Source organism: Leptonychotes weddellii, chromosome 4 (genome assembly GCF_054177405.1).
Source record: "Leptonychotes weddellii isolate Sample4059 chromosome 4, ASM5417740v2, whole genome shotgun sequence".
NCBI lineage: Eukaryota > Metazoa > Chordata > Mammalia > Carnivora > Phocidae > Leptonychotes > Leptonychotes weddellii.
In genome coordinates, this window is record NC_138372.1 from 85,960,290 (window position 1) to 85,973,065 (window position 12,776).

The 12,776-nt window shown below is 36.5% G+C and overlaps 1 protein-coding gene across 3 annotated transcripts in view; it reads left to right on the top strand.

Moving 5' to 3' along the window:
* The window catches only part of RAP1A (RAP1A, member of RAS oncogene family), a 76,178-nt gene that overhangs the window by 43,775 nt on the left and 19,627 nt on the right, over positions 1-12,776 (top strand). For 2 of the 3 annotated variants that reach the window (XM_081815667.1, XM_081815666.1), the window contains exon 2: positions 12,011-12,094. In XM_081815667.1, the coding sequence (XP_081671793.1) occupies positions 12,038-12,094 (57 nt within the window). In that variant the 5' untranslated portion in view covers positions 12,011-12,037. The remainder of the gene's footprint in view (positions 1-12,010; positions 12,095-12,776) is intronic. The other variant, XM_081815668.1, reaches the window with a different exon arrangement.

Genomic DNA, 12,776 nt, shown 5'->3' on the forward strand with positions numbered 1-12,776 from the left:
TTCTTTTTATTGTATCAGGACTACTGATCTTTTTTTCTTATTCCTGTTATCTTTTGTTTACCTTTCTTTCCTGTTGTTTATTTTTCATTTTCTAACTTTTGGTTGAATTGGTCAAGTTTTCTTTACCCTAGTGATTTTTATTTTTTTATTTTATTTTATTTTTTTTAAAGATTTTATTTATTTGACAGAGAGAGACACAGCGAGAGAGGGAACACAAGCAGGGGGAGTGGGAGAGGGAGAAGCAGGCTTCCCGTGGAGCTGGGAGCCCGATGCGGGGCTCGATTCCAGGACCCTGGGACCATGAGCCGAAGGCAGGCGCTTAACGACTGAGCCACCCAGGCGCCCTACCCTAGTGATTTTTAAATTATATATAATCTAGTTGTATTTTTCATCTGTCTACATTTATATTTTTTCAATGTATAGAGAGACTCAGTATCTTATTTTTTTCCCCCAAGCAAGAGAAAAACTTCAACATGCCTTAACTTCCCTTCCTAACTCCTCTCTAACCAGTGTGGAGATAATCATGGAGTTTTATTTCCAAGTTTTTGTACATATTTTACAGCAATAATTAGATTTCTAGCCATAATTTTGACTGCTTTATCTGCTTGTCATGATTTCTTATTCTTAATGCCTTTTTGTTTCTTGAATCGTTTTCCTTTTTTTGTTGGCATACCCATACCTGTAAGTTTTAATATGTATTTTTATTGTCATTTAGTTCTAATTGCTTACTTTCCATTTTGATTTCTTATTTGACCAATATATTATTTAGAACTGTGTTGTTTAGCTTACAAACATTCTGTGATTATGTAGTTATATTTTTGTTGTATTGGTTTGTAGTTTGATTGCATTATGGATAGAATACTCTGTGATTTCAGTTCTTTGAAATTAGTTGAGCCCAGCATGGCCTTACTAGTAAATGATCCAGGCACACCTGGCTGGCTCAGACTGTAGAATGTGTGACTCTTGATCTCAGGGTTATAAGTTCAAGCCCCACATTGGGTGTGGAGATTACTTAAAAATAAAATCTTAGGAAAATTAAAAATAAAAAGTATGGGGAGCCTGGGTGGCTCAGTCAGTTAAGCATCTGACTCTTGGTTTCAGCTCAGGTCATGATCTCAGGGTCTTGGGATTGAGCCCTGCTTCTAGCTCAGCAGGGAGTCTGCTTGAGGATTCTCTCCCTCTCCTTCTGCCCCTCCTGCTGCTCACATGTGTGCACTCTCTCTCTCTCTAAAAAAAAAAAGTCTTCCTAAAAAATTAAAAAATAAAAATAAATGATCCATGTACACCTGAAAAAATGTGTCATTTGCAGTTGTTAGGTATGGTTATATATATATGACTATTGGGTTAAGTTGATTCATTATTTGGTCAAATCTTTGTTACCGATTTTATCTTCCTCTTCTGTCAGTTCCTGAGAGTCATGTTAAAATCTAATCATGGCTGTGTATTTCTCTAGTTTTCCCTTTAGTTGTGTCAACTTTTACATTACGTATTTTGCCTTGTGTTTTAATTTTCTTTCCTATTGAATATTTATTAATGTAATTACTGATATATTTGCATTGTTTGACATCTTGCCATTTCAATTTGTCCGTCTGTTCTTTGTTCCTTTATATTTTCTTTTCTTCCTGCTATATTTAGTTATTAAACCATTCCAAACTGTAGTGGCTTAAAGCAGTAACCATGTATTCTCACCCGTTAGTTTTCTAGAGTATGGAAATAGGGAGTGGCTCAGCTGGGTGGATCTGGCCTAAGGTTTTTCAAGGTGTTGCAGTCAAGATGGTGGCTGTCTGGGATCATCTTAAAATCTTCTTTATTCACAGATCTGTGGATACTGAAACTTTGAGGGCTCCTCACGCAACTCTCTCTGTCCCGACAGTCTCTGAAGTGGTGGCTTCAGGGCATCCTGACAGCTCTGGGCCCCATGGCATGGCTCCCAAAAGACAGATCCAGGAGGAGGCTCTGGCCACCCTTTCTAGCATCAAAAGTCAGACAATATCACTTCTGCTATATTTTATTTAATAAACCTGCCGCTGATGTCATGAGCACTGGGTGTTATATGCAACTGATGAATCACTGAACTATACCTCTGAAACTAATAATATATGTTAGTTAATTGAATTTAAAATTTAAAAAATAAATAAACCTGCCCATATTCAAAGGGAGGGGAATATATTTTTCCTCTCTAGAAGCTTTTTGGGATTTTGTCTTCACTTTCAGTGGTTTGAAATTTCAACTCCTGTATGTTCAGTTGTGAATATCTTGTTGTTGTTATTTATTATGTTTGGCGTTCATTGAGCACTTTAAATCTGAAGATGCCTAATTTTCTTAGTTTACCTCGGGAAATGTCTTTCTATTATTTCTTCAATTCTTCTGTTTCTAGACGTCCTGTCAGATAGCTGGTAGAACTTTGAGATTTAGCCTTCTTACCTCTTTCTTTCATATATTCCATCTCTCTATCCTTTTGTTCTGCACTCTTTGGGTAGGTTCAGTATATTGCTTCACTGACTTGCTTTTCAGCTACATCCATTTTTCACTTCAGCCCATCTACTGATTTCTTTTCTGATGGTCATATATTTTATTTCCTAAATCTCTAGTGTATCTTTTGCATAGACTTGATAACTTTCTAAGTCTCTTTAGGGATATTAATTTATTTTACAGTGCTTTTTAGGTCCTCTTAACTTTTTTCTTTGGTTTTTGTTCTTCTGTTTGTTGAATTCATTGCCTCTGTCAAATTGTTTTCCTCAAATCTGTGATTGTCTGCTCTTCTTGAGAATCCCTGTTGGCCTCTTCTATTTATAAGAGTTTATCTCCTTTCATTATGGGAAGGGGTAGGAATGTTGTTGGGCTGAATGTGCCTGGTTTTAGACTGTGAAGACTAATTTATATACTTCATTTACAAATATGTGATGTCTGATCACTTTATATATATCCTACCCCCAAAGTGCTAATCTTGAGAACAAGAAGAGAAAGTATCAAGGAAGAGATTCTTGCAATGAGATAATAATGTGATTTCATGTTACCAAAAAAAGTTGAATTTCCATTATGAAGTAATGTGAAGAACATTGTTCTTTATTTTAGGAGATTAAATCTTACCATGATTTCCATATTTACTTAACCATCACCCCCAGCATGTGTGGTCAGTTGTCAGTTTTAAAATATTCATGGCTTCTGGGGCGCCTGGGTGGCTTAGTTGGTCGAGCTTCTGACTTTTGGTTTCAGCTCAGGTCGTGATCTTGGGGTCATGAGATAGAGGTCCGTTGGGCTCCAGGCTCAGCGAAGAGTCTTCTTCCCCTTTCCCTCTGCCTCTCTCCCCCTCTCTAAAATGTGTAAATAAATCTTTAAAATAAAATAAAATATTCATGGCTTCTGTAAATATAATCAACAATATAACTGCTTGTTAAAAAACTACCTTCAGTGTTCCTTAATGTAAAAAATTTTTTCTCTGAAATTTCTCATCACAACCAAATTTCCTTAAATGAACTTTGTTTTCTAGGTTCATTTGTGTAGGAGAAACTATTTCATCTTGTAATTAATTAGCTTACATATTTAAAAACTGAAACAAAATTGGGATTGATTTATGTCATAAAGACAGTCATGTTATTTTGTGAAATTTAGAAGTTTTGCTGAAGGAAGAATGAAAAAATTGTATTATAGCTTAGACTATAATGTTAGGAACTCAAGATTGACTTAAAATTTAAACATAGTGTAATGTTTATTCTTGTCCTCCTTATTTGTCAGAGAATCTTAACCAGAGTGAGAAATTTTCTGGTGCTGTGTTGGGAGTGCAGGGCACAAGAGATTTCCATAAAAAGGCATGGGATTTGCTTGGAAGAACATAGTGGTTTTCTAACTTGGCAGTAATGAGTTAGAACTAACCCCTTTCAAAAGAAAATATTAATCCACATTATTCCTTATTGGGTATTTGTGTGTGTTTTCTTATCTGAGCTATATTATTTTTGTATTTGCATGTGTGTGTATGTGTTTACATTCATGACCCATGGTATTTGTTAGGTGTAAAGTTCTGTACATATCGTATATATGAAAAGTACCTTTGGGATTTGAATATCTTACTACTTGATTTGAGGAACAGGGGCCAAATATTTTGTTGTTGCAGAATACCCAAAATAATTTGGCCATGTCTGAGTGCTTTTCCCAAATTCTGTTGCCCTAGGAGGCAATTTGGGAAATATAAATGAGCCTTGCTATATTAGGATTCCCTCTTGAAAGATACACATTTTCGGATTAGAGAGATGATGTATTTACATCTTGTTAAAATGACAGTGGTCCCCAGCTAAGAATCACCAGGGACCTGAGGAGGGGGTTATAGATAATGTAGATCTGTCTGGATATATATATGCTCTTGTGTTTAATAATCAAGGTGTTTGTTTTAATTTTGTTTTCATAGAAATCAGAGAACCACCTGGTACAGATAGAGGTATAGGATGATTAGTGTCCAGCACGAACCTCTTCCAGCTCATGTTTTCCTCCAGTTTCCTGTACATCTACATTGTAAAATGTGGTCTTTTTCAGGGCTTAATTCTTAGCTTTCTTCTGTTTTCACCTAATAAATTCTCCTCATCTGCTGTGGTTTTAACTACTAACATTGCTTACAACAACTCCTAAGTCTGTACCCTCTAGCCCTTTGGTTTCTACTGAGCTTCCAGACTTAAGAGTTTTAAATACCACATATTACCTACTTTTCCCCATAGGAATTTCAAACTTAATTTTGGGCAGGAATATTAACTTTCTTTTTAAACCTCCTTTTAGCCACCTAATTTACCCAAAGTAAATATTTAGGAGTTATCCTTGATTCCTCTACATTCCCCTAAATAATAACCTGTAACTAGCTACGGAGGCCTGTCGGTTTTACCTTCAGAAAACCACTGTCCCCTCATCAGCCCTGGTGCTGCTATTCAGGCCTGTGTCATTTTCCACGTGAGCTATTTCAATAGCTTCCTGACTATTCTCCCTGCCTCTGGTGTCTCCTTCAGTCCATTTTATATACTGTTAGCAGTTTTCTTTCCAGAATATATATCTGACTATATTACTTAAAAAAAAAAAACAAAACTGTTTTCTCCCCATTGCTTACTAAATTGTAGACTCTTTTACATGATAAGTGCCTTTGCAAGCATAACCCAGTCTCCGTACCCTGCTCCATTTTCCATACCTTGCTTTTTTTTTTTTTTTCAAGATTGTATTTATTTATTTGACCGAGAAAGACACAGAGAGAGAGAGGGAACGCAAGAGGGGGAGTGGGAGAGGGAGAAGCAGGCTTCCCGCTGAGCAGGGAGCCCGATGTGGGGCTCGATCCCAGGACCCTGGGATCGTGACCTGAGCCGAAGGCAGACGCCCAACGACTGAGCCACCTAGGCGCCCCTCCATACCTTGCTTTTAAACAAGTTCTGTTCTGGCCACACCCAGCTGTGGGGTATTCCCTGGATCTTGTGTATTTAGTGATTTAGAGTATTTGCTCAAGCTGTTTCCTCTCCTTAGAATGCCCTTCCCTACTTACCTGGAACATTCCTATTCAGTTTTTCATTTAGTTCTTATGTAACCTCCATTGAAAAACTAACTGCTCTCTCCTCTGTTTCTCCATCCTTCCCCAACCTTTTAATCTCTGTTCTGTAAAAACAGAAACACACACACAAAAAAGCATGTTCACATCATATTGTAATTACTTACTTTTTCCTCCTCCATGAGCTCTTCAAGGATGGGAAACATACTTTTCATTTTTGTGTCCCTTGCACCTAATACAGAATTGGTACCTGGGAGATACTTTGTAAATGTTTTTTGATTCAGAACAGCAATCATAACCTGCTGCCATGTCTGTTGCATAGTCTACTATAATTTATCCTTACTATGTTTCTTAGTAAGGGCTGCTGGAACAAATTGGCATAGACTAGGTGGCTTAAACAACAAATTTATTTCTCATAGTTCTAGAGGCTGGGAAGTCCAAGATTAAGCACTGGAAAATCAGGTGTTTGAGGAGGACCTGCTTCCTGACTTATAGGTGGCTGTCTGTTTCTTCACTTGGTGGAGAGTGAGAGAAGCAAGCTCTTGGGACTCTTATTAAGGGCACTAATCCAGTCATCTAATCTTCCTCTAATCCTAATTACCTCCCAAAGGCCCCACCTCTTAATATCATCATATTGGGGGGCGACACATTCAGTTTATAAAACTATATATGTAACTGGTATTCTGAGAAATTTACCTTTTTCCCCATTGGATTTTCTTAAATTAATTCTGTTGAGCTACAATTTACATGTAATAAAATGTCCCTGTTTTTTTTTCTTTTTAAATTTTTAAAATTTTATTTATTTTTAAATTTTAATTCCAGTATAACATACAGTGCTATATTAGTTTCAGGTGTATAATATAGTGATTCAACAATTCTGTACATTACAGTGCTTATTGTGATAACTGTACTCTTATTCTCCTTTCCCTATTTCCCCCGTCCTCCCACCCACCTCCCCTCTGGAAACATCAGTTGTCTATATTTAAGAGTCTGGTTTGTCTTTTTTCCTTTGTTCATTTATTTTTTTTTCTTAAATTCCACATATGAGTGAAATCATATGGTATTTCTCTTTCTCTGACTTATTTCACTTAGCATTATACTCTCTAGATCCATTCATGTTGTTGGAAATGGCAAGATTTCATTCTTTTTTATGACTAATATTCCATTGTCTATATATACCACATCTTCTTTATCCATTCATCTATTGATGGACACTTTGATTGCTTCCATAATTTGGCTATTGTAAATAATGCTGCAATAAACATAAGGGTACACATATCTTTTTGAATTAGTGTTTTCATATTCTTTGGGTAAATACCCAGTAATGGAATTACTGAATCATATGGTAATTCTGTTTTTAATTTTTTGAAGAACCTCCATACTGTTTTCTAAAGTGGCTTCACTAGTCTGCATTCCCATAGAAAGTGCATGAGGGGGGTACCTGGGTGGCTTAGTTGGTTAAGCAACTGCCTTCGGCTCAGGTCATGATCCTGGAGTCCCGGAATCGAGTCCCACATCGGGCTCCCTGCTCAGCTGGGGGTCTGCTTCTCCCTCTGACCCTCTTCCCTCTCGTGCTCTCTGTCTCTCATTCTCTCTCTCTCTCAAATAAATAAATAAAATCTTAAAAAAAAAAAGTGCATGAGGGTTCCTAAAATGTACTTATTTTAAATGTGCAATTCAAAAAGGGGGCGCCTGGGAGACTTGGTCAGTTAAGCGTCTGCCTTCAGCTCAGGTCATGATCTCAGGGTCCTGTGAGGGAGTGCCGCGTCTGGCTCCTTGATCATTAGGGATTCTGCTTCTCCCTCTTCCTCTGCCCCTGCTTCCCCCCCCCGCCCCTCCTCCCCCACTTGTGCACGCTCTCTCTCAAATAATCTTTAAAAAAAAATAAATGTACAATTCAATAAGATTTGATAAATGGAAATACCTATGTAACCACCACCATTGTCAAAGTACAGATCATTTCCGTCACCCAGAAAAATTCCTTTATGCTCCTTTATAGTCATCACCCCTGCCCCACCACTGGCCTCAAGTAACTTTCTGGCACTATAACTTGGTTTTGTCTTTTCTAGAATTATATAAGTGGAATCATAAAGTAGTCACTCTTTTGTGTATTTTGCTGAGTGTTTTTTGAGATTCATCCATCTTGTTGAATCTGTCAGTAGTTTGTTCTTTTTTATTACTGAGTAGTATTCCATTGATTGGACGTACCACAATTTATCCATTCACTTCTTGATGGATACTTGGGTTGTTTCTAGATTTTGGCTATTATGAACAAAGGTAAGAGTTGAAATTTATTTTTTTCCAACTTGACTTGTTCAAAAGACTTTTACATACTGAATTACTTTTGCCCCTATCTTAAACAATCTATTCCTATGTAACAGATTAACACAAATCTTACTGGGCTTAAAGCAACATTAATCATTTATTGTCAGTTTCTGTGGATCAGGGGTTGGGAGTGGCTTGACTGTAAGGTTCTGACTTATGGTCTCATAAGATTGCAATCCTCTAAATTAAGGCTTGACTAAAACTGCAAGATACACTTCTGAAGGGGGCTCACTCACATGTTTGGTAAAGTGTGCTGTTGGTAGGAGTCCTCAGTTCCTCTCCAGTTGGGTCTCTCTGAAGGGCTGATAGTTAAATGTCCTCATGGCATGGTGAGTGGCTTCTCTTAGAGAGAATGATCCCAGAGACCATGGTATAAGCTGCAGTGCCTTTTAAAGGAGGTCACATATGGTCACTTCTGCCATATTCTATTGGTCACACAACCAATCTTAGGAAGAAACTACACAGGGATATGAAAACTGAGAGTGAACAGTACAAGTTATGAATACCAGGAGGCCAGGATCCTTGGGGGGTTATCTTGAAGGATGGGTATGACAGTCCCTCCATCAAAAATGAACTGAAGATATATATGTGGTTTTATTTCTGGATTTAATTTGGTGCCACTGATCCGTTTGTCTTTATGACAGTAACAATATCTTTATTACTGTAGTTTTATATTATGTCTTAAAATCAGTGTAACACTTTTTTTTCTTTTTCAGAACTGTTAACTATACTAAGTTATTTGCATTTTCAAAAAAATGTTAAAGTCATCTTATCAGTTTTTACAAAAAAGAAACCTGCTGATTGGGATTGCATTCAATCGGTAGACCCAGCTTGGAGAGAATTGACATCTTAACAATAATATGGACATATCTTAATATAATATGGCACGTCTCTCTAATTACTATGTCCTTAATTTCTCTGAGCCATGTTTTGTAGTTTCAGTATATAAGCGTTGCACATATTCTGTTAAATTCATCTTTTAAGTATTTTATTTCTTATTAGATACTATTGTAAATGGTATTTTTTTGGTAAATGGTATTTTTTAAATTACATTTTTCAGTTCTTTGAGAGTACATACAAATATAATAGTTATTTTTTTTGTATCAACCTTTTATCCTGAAATCTTGCTAAATTCACCTGTAAGTCTGGTAGCTCTTTTTGTGTATTGTACATATGGGATCATGTTATCTGTGAATAAAGACAATTTTACTTCTTCCTTTTGCATAGGCTAGACCCTACTATATCTAGCTTAGAACAATGTTGAATAGAAGTGGAAAGAGCAGACATATTAGTGGGAAGAAAAAGAAAAACTGTATAATACCAATAGATGCAGAAAAAGTATTTGGAAAAAATCCAATATCCATTCCTGAGAATCCATGTAAATGTAAACTCTTAAGAATATAAAAGTGTATAAAGAAGATGTGAAACCAAAAAGTTTGAGTTTGATTAGAGTAACCAAAATGCTAACTGCTTGGAGGAGGTAGGGATTCATAATCTAGGGTCCCCAACACTTGTATAGAAAAAAAAAAAAAATCTTTATTTTTCCTTAACCTCTAGTATTTGTTTCTATTTTGAGTGCAGGCAACAAACCACAGTAGTGATATTAGCAGCAACTGTTAACTTTGTCACCAACAAATACTACTTTTAACTTTCCTTGTATCTTTAAAGTTTGTTTCTTGACAACATGGTTAGGTCTTGCTTTCTTATCTTGACTTCGAATTGGAATTTTGGAATATTGGAATAGATGATTTACATTTAATGTAATGGTGTGGTTGCCTTTTAATTCTGCTCTCCTGCTGCTTGTTTTATATTTTTCACATCTTTTCTTTGTTCTTTTCTGCCTTTTTGTATTTTTTCTGCTGTTTTTTGGATGAATCAGTTTGTTTTCATTGGCTGCTCTGGGTTTTACAGTATGTATCTTTAACATACGACAGTTTATCTTCAAATAATATTATACTACTACAAATACACTGTAAGAACCTTGAACAATATACTTCCAGTCCCCTTCCTTTTTTTGTGCTATTATTGTGGTATTATTGTGCTATTACTTCTGTGTGTGTTGTAAAACCTTGTAGTACATTGTTATTTAGTTTTGCTTTAAGTGGTCAAAAAGGTCTTGTAGATTTACTCTCATTCACCATTTTTGGTACTTTTTATTCCTTTTGTAATCTTCATTCCTTTATGTAGATCCAGATTTCCGTCTGTTACCGTTTTCTTCTACCCGACGAACTTCCTTTGCTTTTTTTTTTTTTTTAAAGATTTTTTTTATTATTTATTTATTTGAGACAGAGAGGATGAGAGACAGAGAGCATGAGAGGGAGGAGGGTCAGAGGGAGAAGCAGACTCCCTGCCGAGCAGGGAGCCCGATGGGGGACTCGATCCCAGGACTCCAGGATCATGACCTGAGCCGAAGGCAGTTGCTTAACCAACTGAGCCACCCAGGCGCCCTTCCTTTGCTTTTTTTAAATGGTACTGGTAAAATTTTTTCCCCAGCTTTTCCTTCTTCCTTCCCTCTTTCCTTCTTTTGTTTCCTTTCATTTCCTTTTCCTTCCTTCCTTCCTTCCTTCCTGAAAAAAAACTTTATTTCACTTTCATTTTGGAAGGATAGATTCATTGTATTTAACATTCTAGATTCACCATTTTTTTCTTTAAGCATTTTATTTTATTTTTTTAAGATTTTATTTATTTGAGAGAGAGAGAGCACAGGGGGCAGGGGTGAGTGAGCAGAGGGAGAGGGAGAAGCAGACTACACACTGAGCCTGGAGCCCTATGCAGGGCTCAGTCCCACGACCCTGAGATCATGACCTGAGCAGAAACCAGGAGTCTGATGCTTAACCGACTGAGCTACCCAGGCGCCCCTTCTTGAAGCATTTTAAAGATACTCCATTTTCTTCTGTCTTACATATCTTCTCAAGAAGTCAGTCAGTCTTCTGGGATTTCAAGTGAATTGCCTGTTTTTCAACAAGGGGAACTTTCCTGACCAAAACTCCCAATATTTCTCAGCACCTGGAATTGTTCAGCTTATAGATCCCTATATATTCTTTGCCTTTACCTCATGGAGTTTCATCCTGCATGCTCTGCTTAATGTTTGGTCAGAGACTCGAGTGAACGCCTGTGCAGATTTCTGGAATTTTCTGTGCTTAACCCCCTCTTCTCTGATACACATTCTGGTCTCTGCTTGAGTTCTTCCCCCCTGTACCTCAGTCTGAAAAGTGCCTCCAGGTAGAAAGCCAAGGCAGGTGTAGGCCTCACTTCATTTTGTCACATCACTCGGCGATCAGAGTCCTATACTGCTTATTGTCAAATGTCTGAAAACAGTTGTTTCACGTATTTTATCTGGCTTTGGTTTTTACTGTGGGATAGAAAGTCCATTCATACTTATTCCATCATGGCCATTAGAAATTCTTTCCTGCCTTTTTACCTTTTAAGATAACTGTGGAGATAAAAAAGATAAAGTTTATATTTCTTTTTTTTTTATCCTTTCTAGCAATTTGGGCCTTATGGAGTATATTGCTAATACCTACTTATAGAGTTTTAACAATTTCATTAATTAACATCCCTTTCGTATCCTAATAATTTTCAAGGTAATATTTTACATGGTTCAGCTATAATAGAATAATGATCAAAATAGTATATAATTACCATGATATTTTAAGCAAATAAAATAACATATACTTTAATGCTAATGAGTGAATTTTTCAAAAAAGTGTGTTAGTTGTTTAAACAATAGCTTTATAAAGAATTGGGTTCATGATTGTAGTTATAAGACAACTACTAGTTTTATTTTTTTTTTTCTTTTTCTTTCTTTTTATTCTTATGTTAATCCCCATACATTACATCATTAGTTCTAGATGGACAACTACTAGTTTTAATCACCTTATTTTCTAGTCAGTCACTTACAAGTAACAGTTACTTACAAGTAACATGAACAGGCTCTAATGGTGATTGATGCCTAGTCAGAGATGATCTTTAATGAATTAAAATGCCTGGCAGTAGTCCTATAAACTTAGCTTAGAATCTGCATGGTTTTACTGTGTGCCTGTCTTCCTCTTAATAGTCTTAAAGGAAAAAGCAAACAAAAAACAAAATACCATATATTTCATGTAACAGTTGCACATTCTTGGCTATTCTCAGCATGTTTATTAATCTTTAGGTTTTTGTTTTTTTCCCCAGATTGTCAGTATTTAAACAGACCACATCATGCGTGAGTACAAGCTAGTGGTCCTTGGTTCAGGAGGCGTGGGGAAGTCCGCTCTGGTAAGTTAGCCACCTAACTCTAACTTAATTAGTATAGTACAAGAAGAACATTGATATTTGCTTGCCTTAGATGTTTAGTCATTAGTGAGAAAAGGTGGCAGTATTTTTTATATGCCTAGTATCTGGCCTGCAGGAGGGGACAGAGATTCATTCAGTAACCACACATGTGTACAGTGTGTACAATGGTGGCTCATTCATTCTTTCCCTTACCAAATATTTACTGGCTGCCTACCATGTTCTAAGCACTCTGTGATTGTGATTCAAAGAGGAATAAGATTGTTCTCATTTTTTAAGGAACTTACATTCCAGGTGGGGAGGACTGATTATTTCAGATACTAGTGGAGTAAGTCCTGCCTGCTCCCACCCCAGACTTAAGTGAAATGAAGTTAGTTTTTGTTTATTTAGTAAATATTTATTGAGATTCTACACTGTCAACTCTAGGGTTACAGCAGTGAACAAAAACAGTCATAGTCCCTCAGAGCTTACCATATAGTGAAGGAGATACAATAATTAACAAAGTTAAATGAAGAACTACCTCATTATAATTGTGAGAGAGATACTTTGAAAGAAAAGTACAGACTGTTAAGAGAGACCCTTATGACAAATGAACCTCAATTAGCATTTGAACAACTGAGAACAGGTCACAATTGCCAAGGCAGGAGTGAACTGGAAGGAAAGTAGA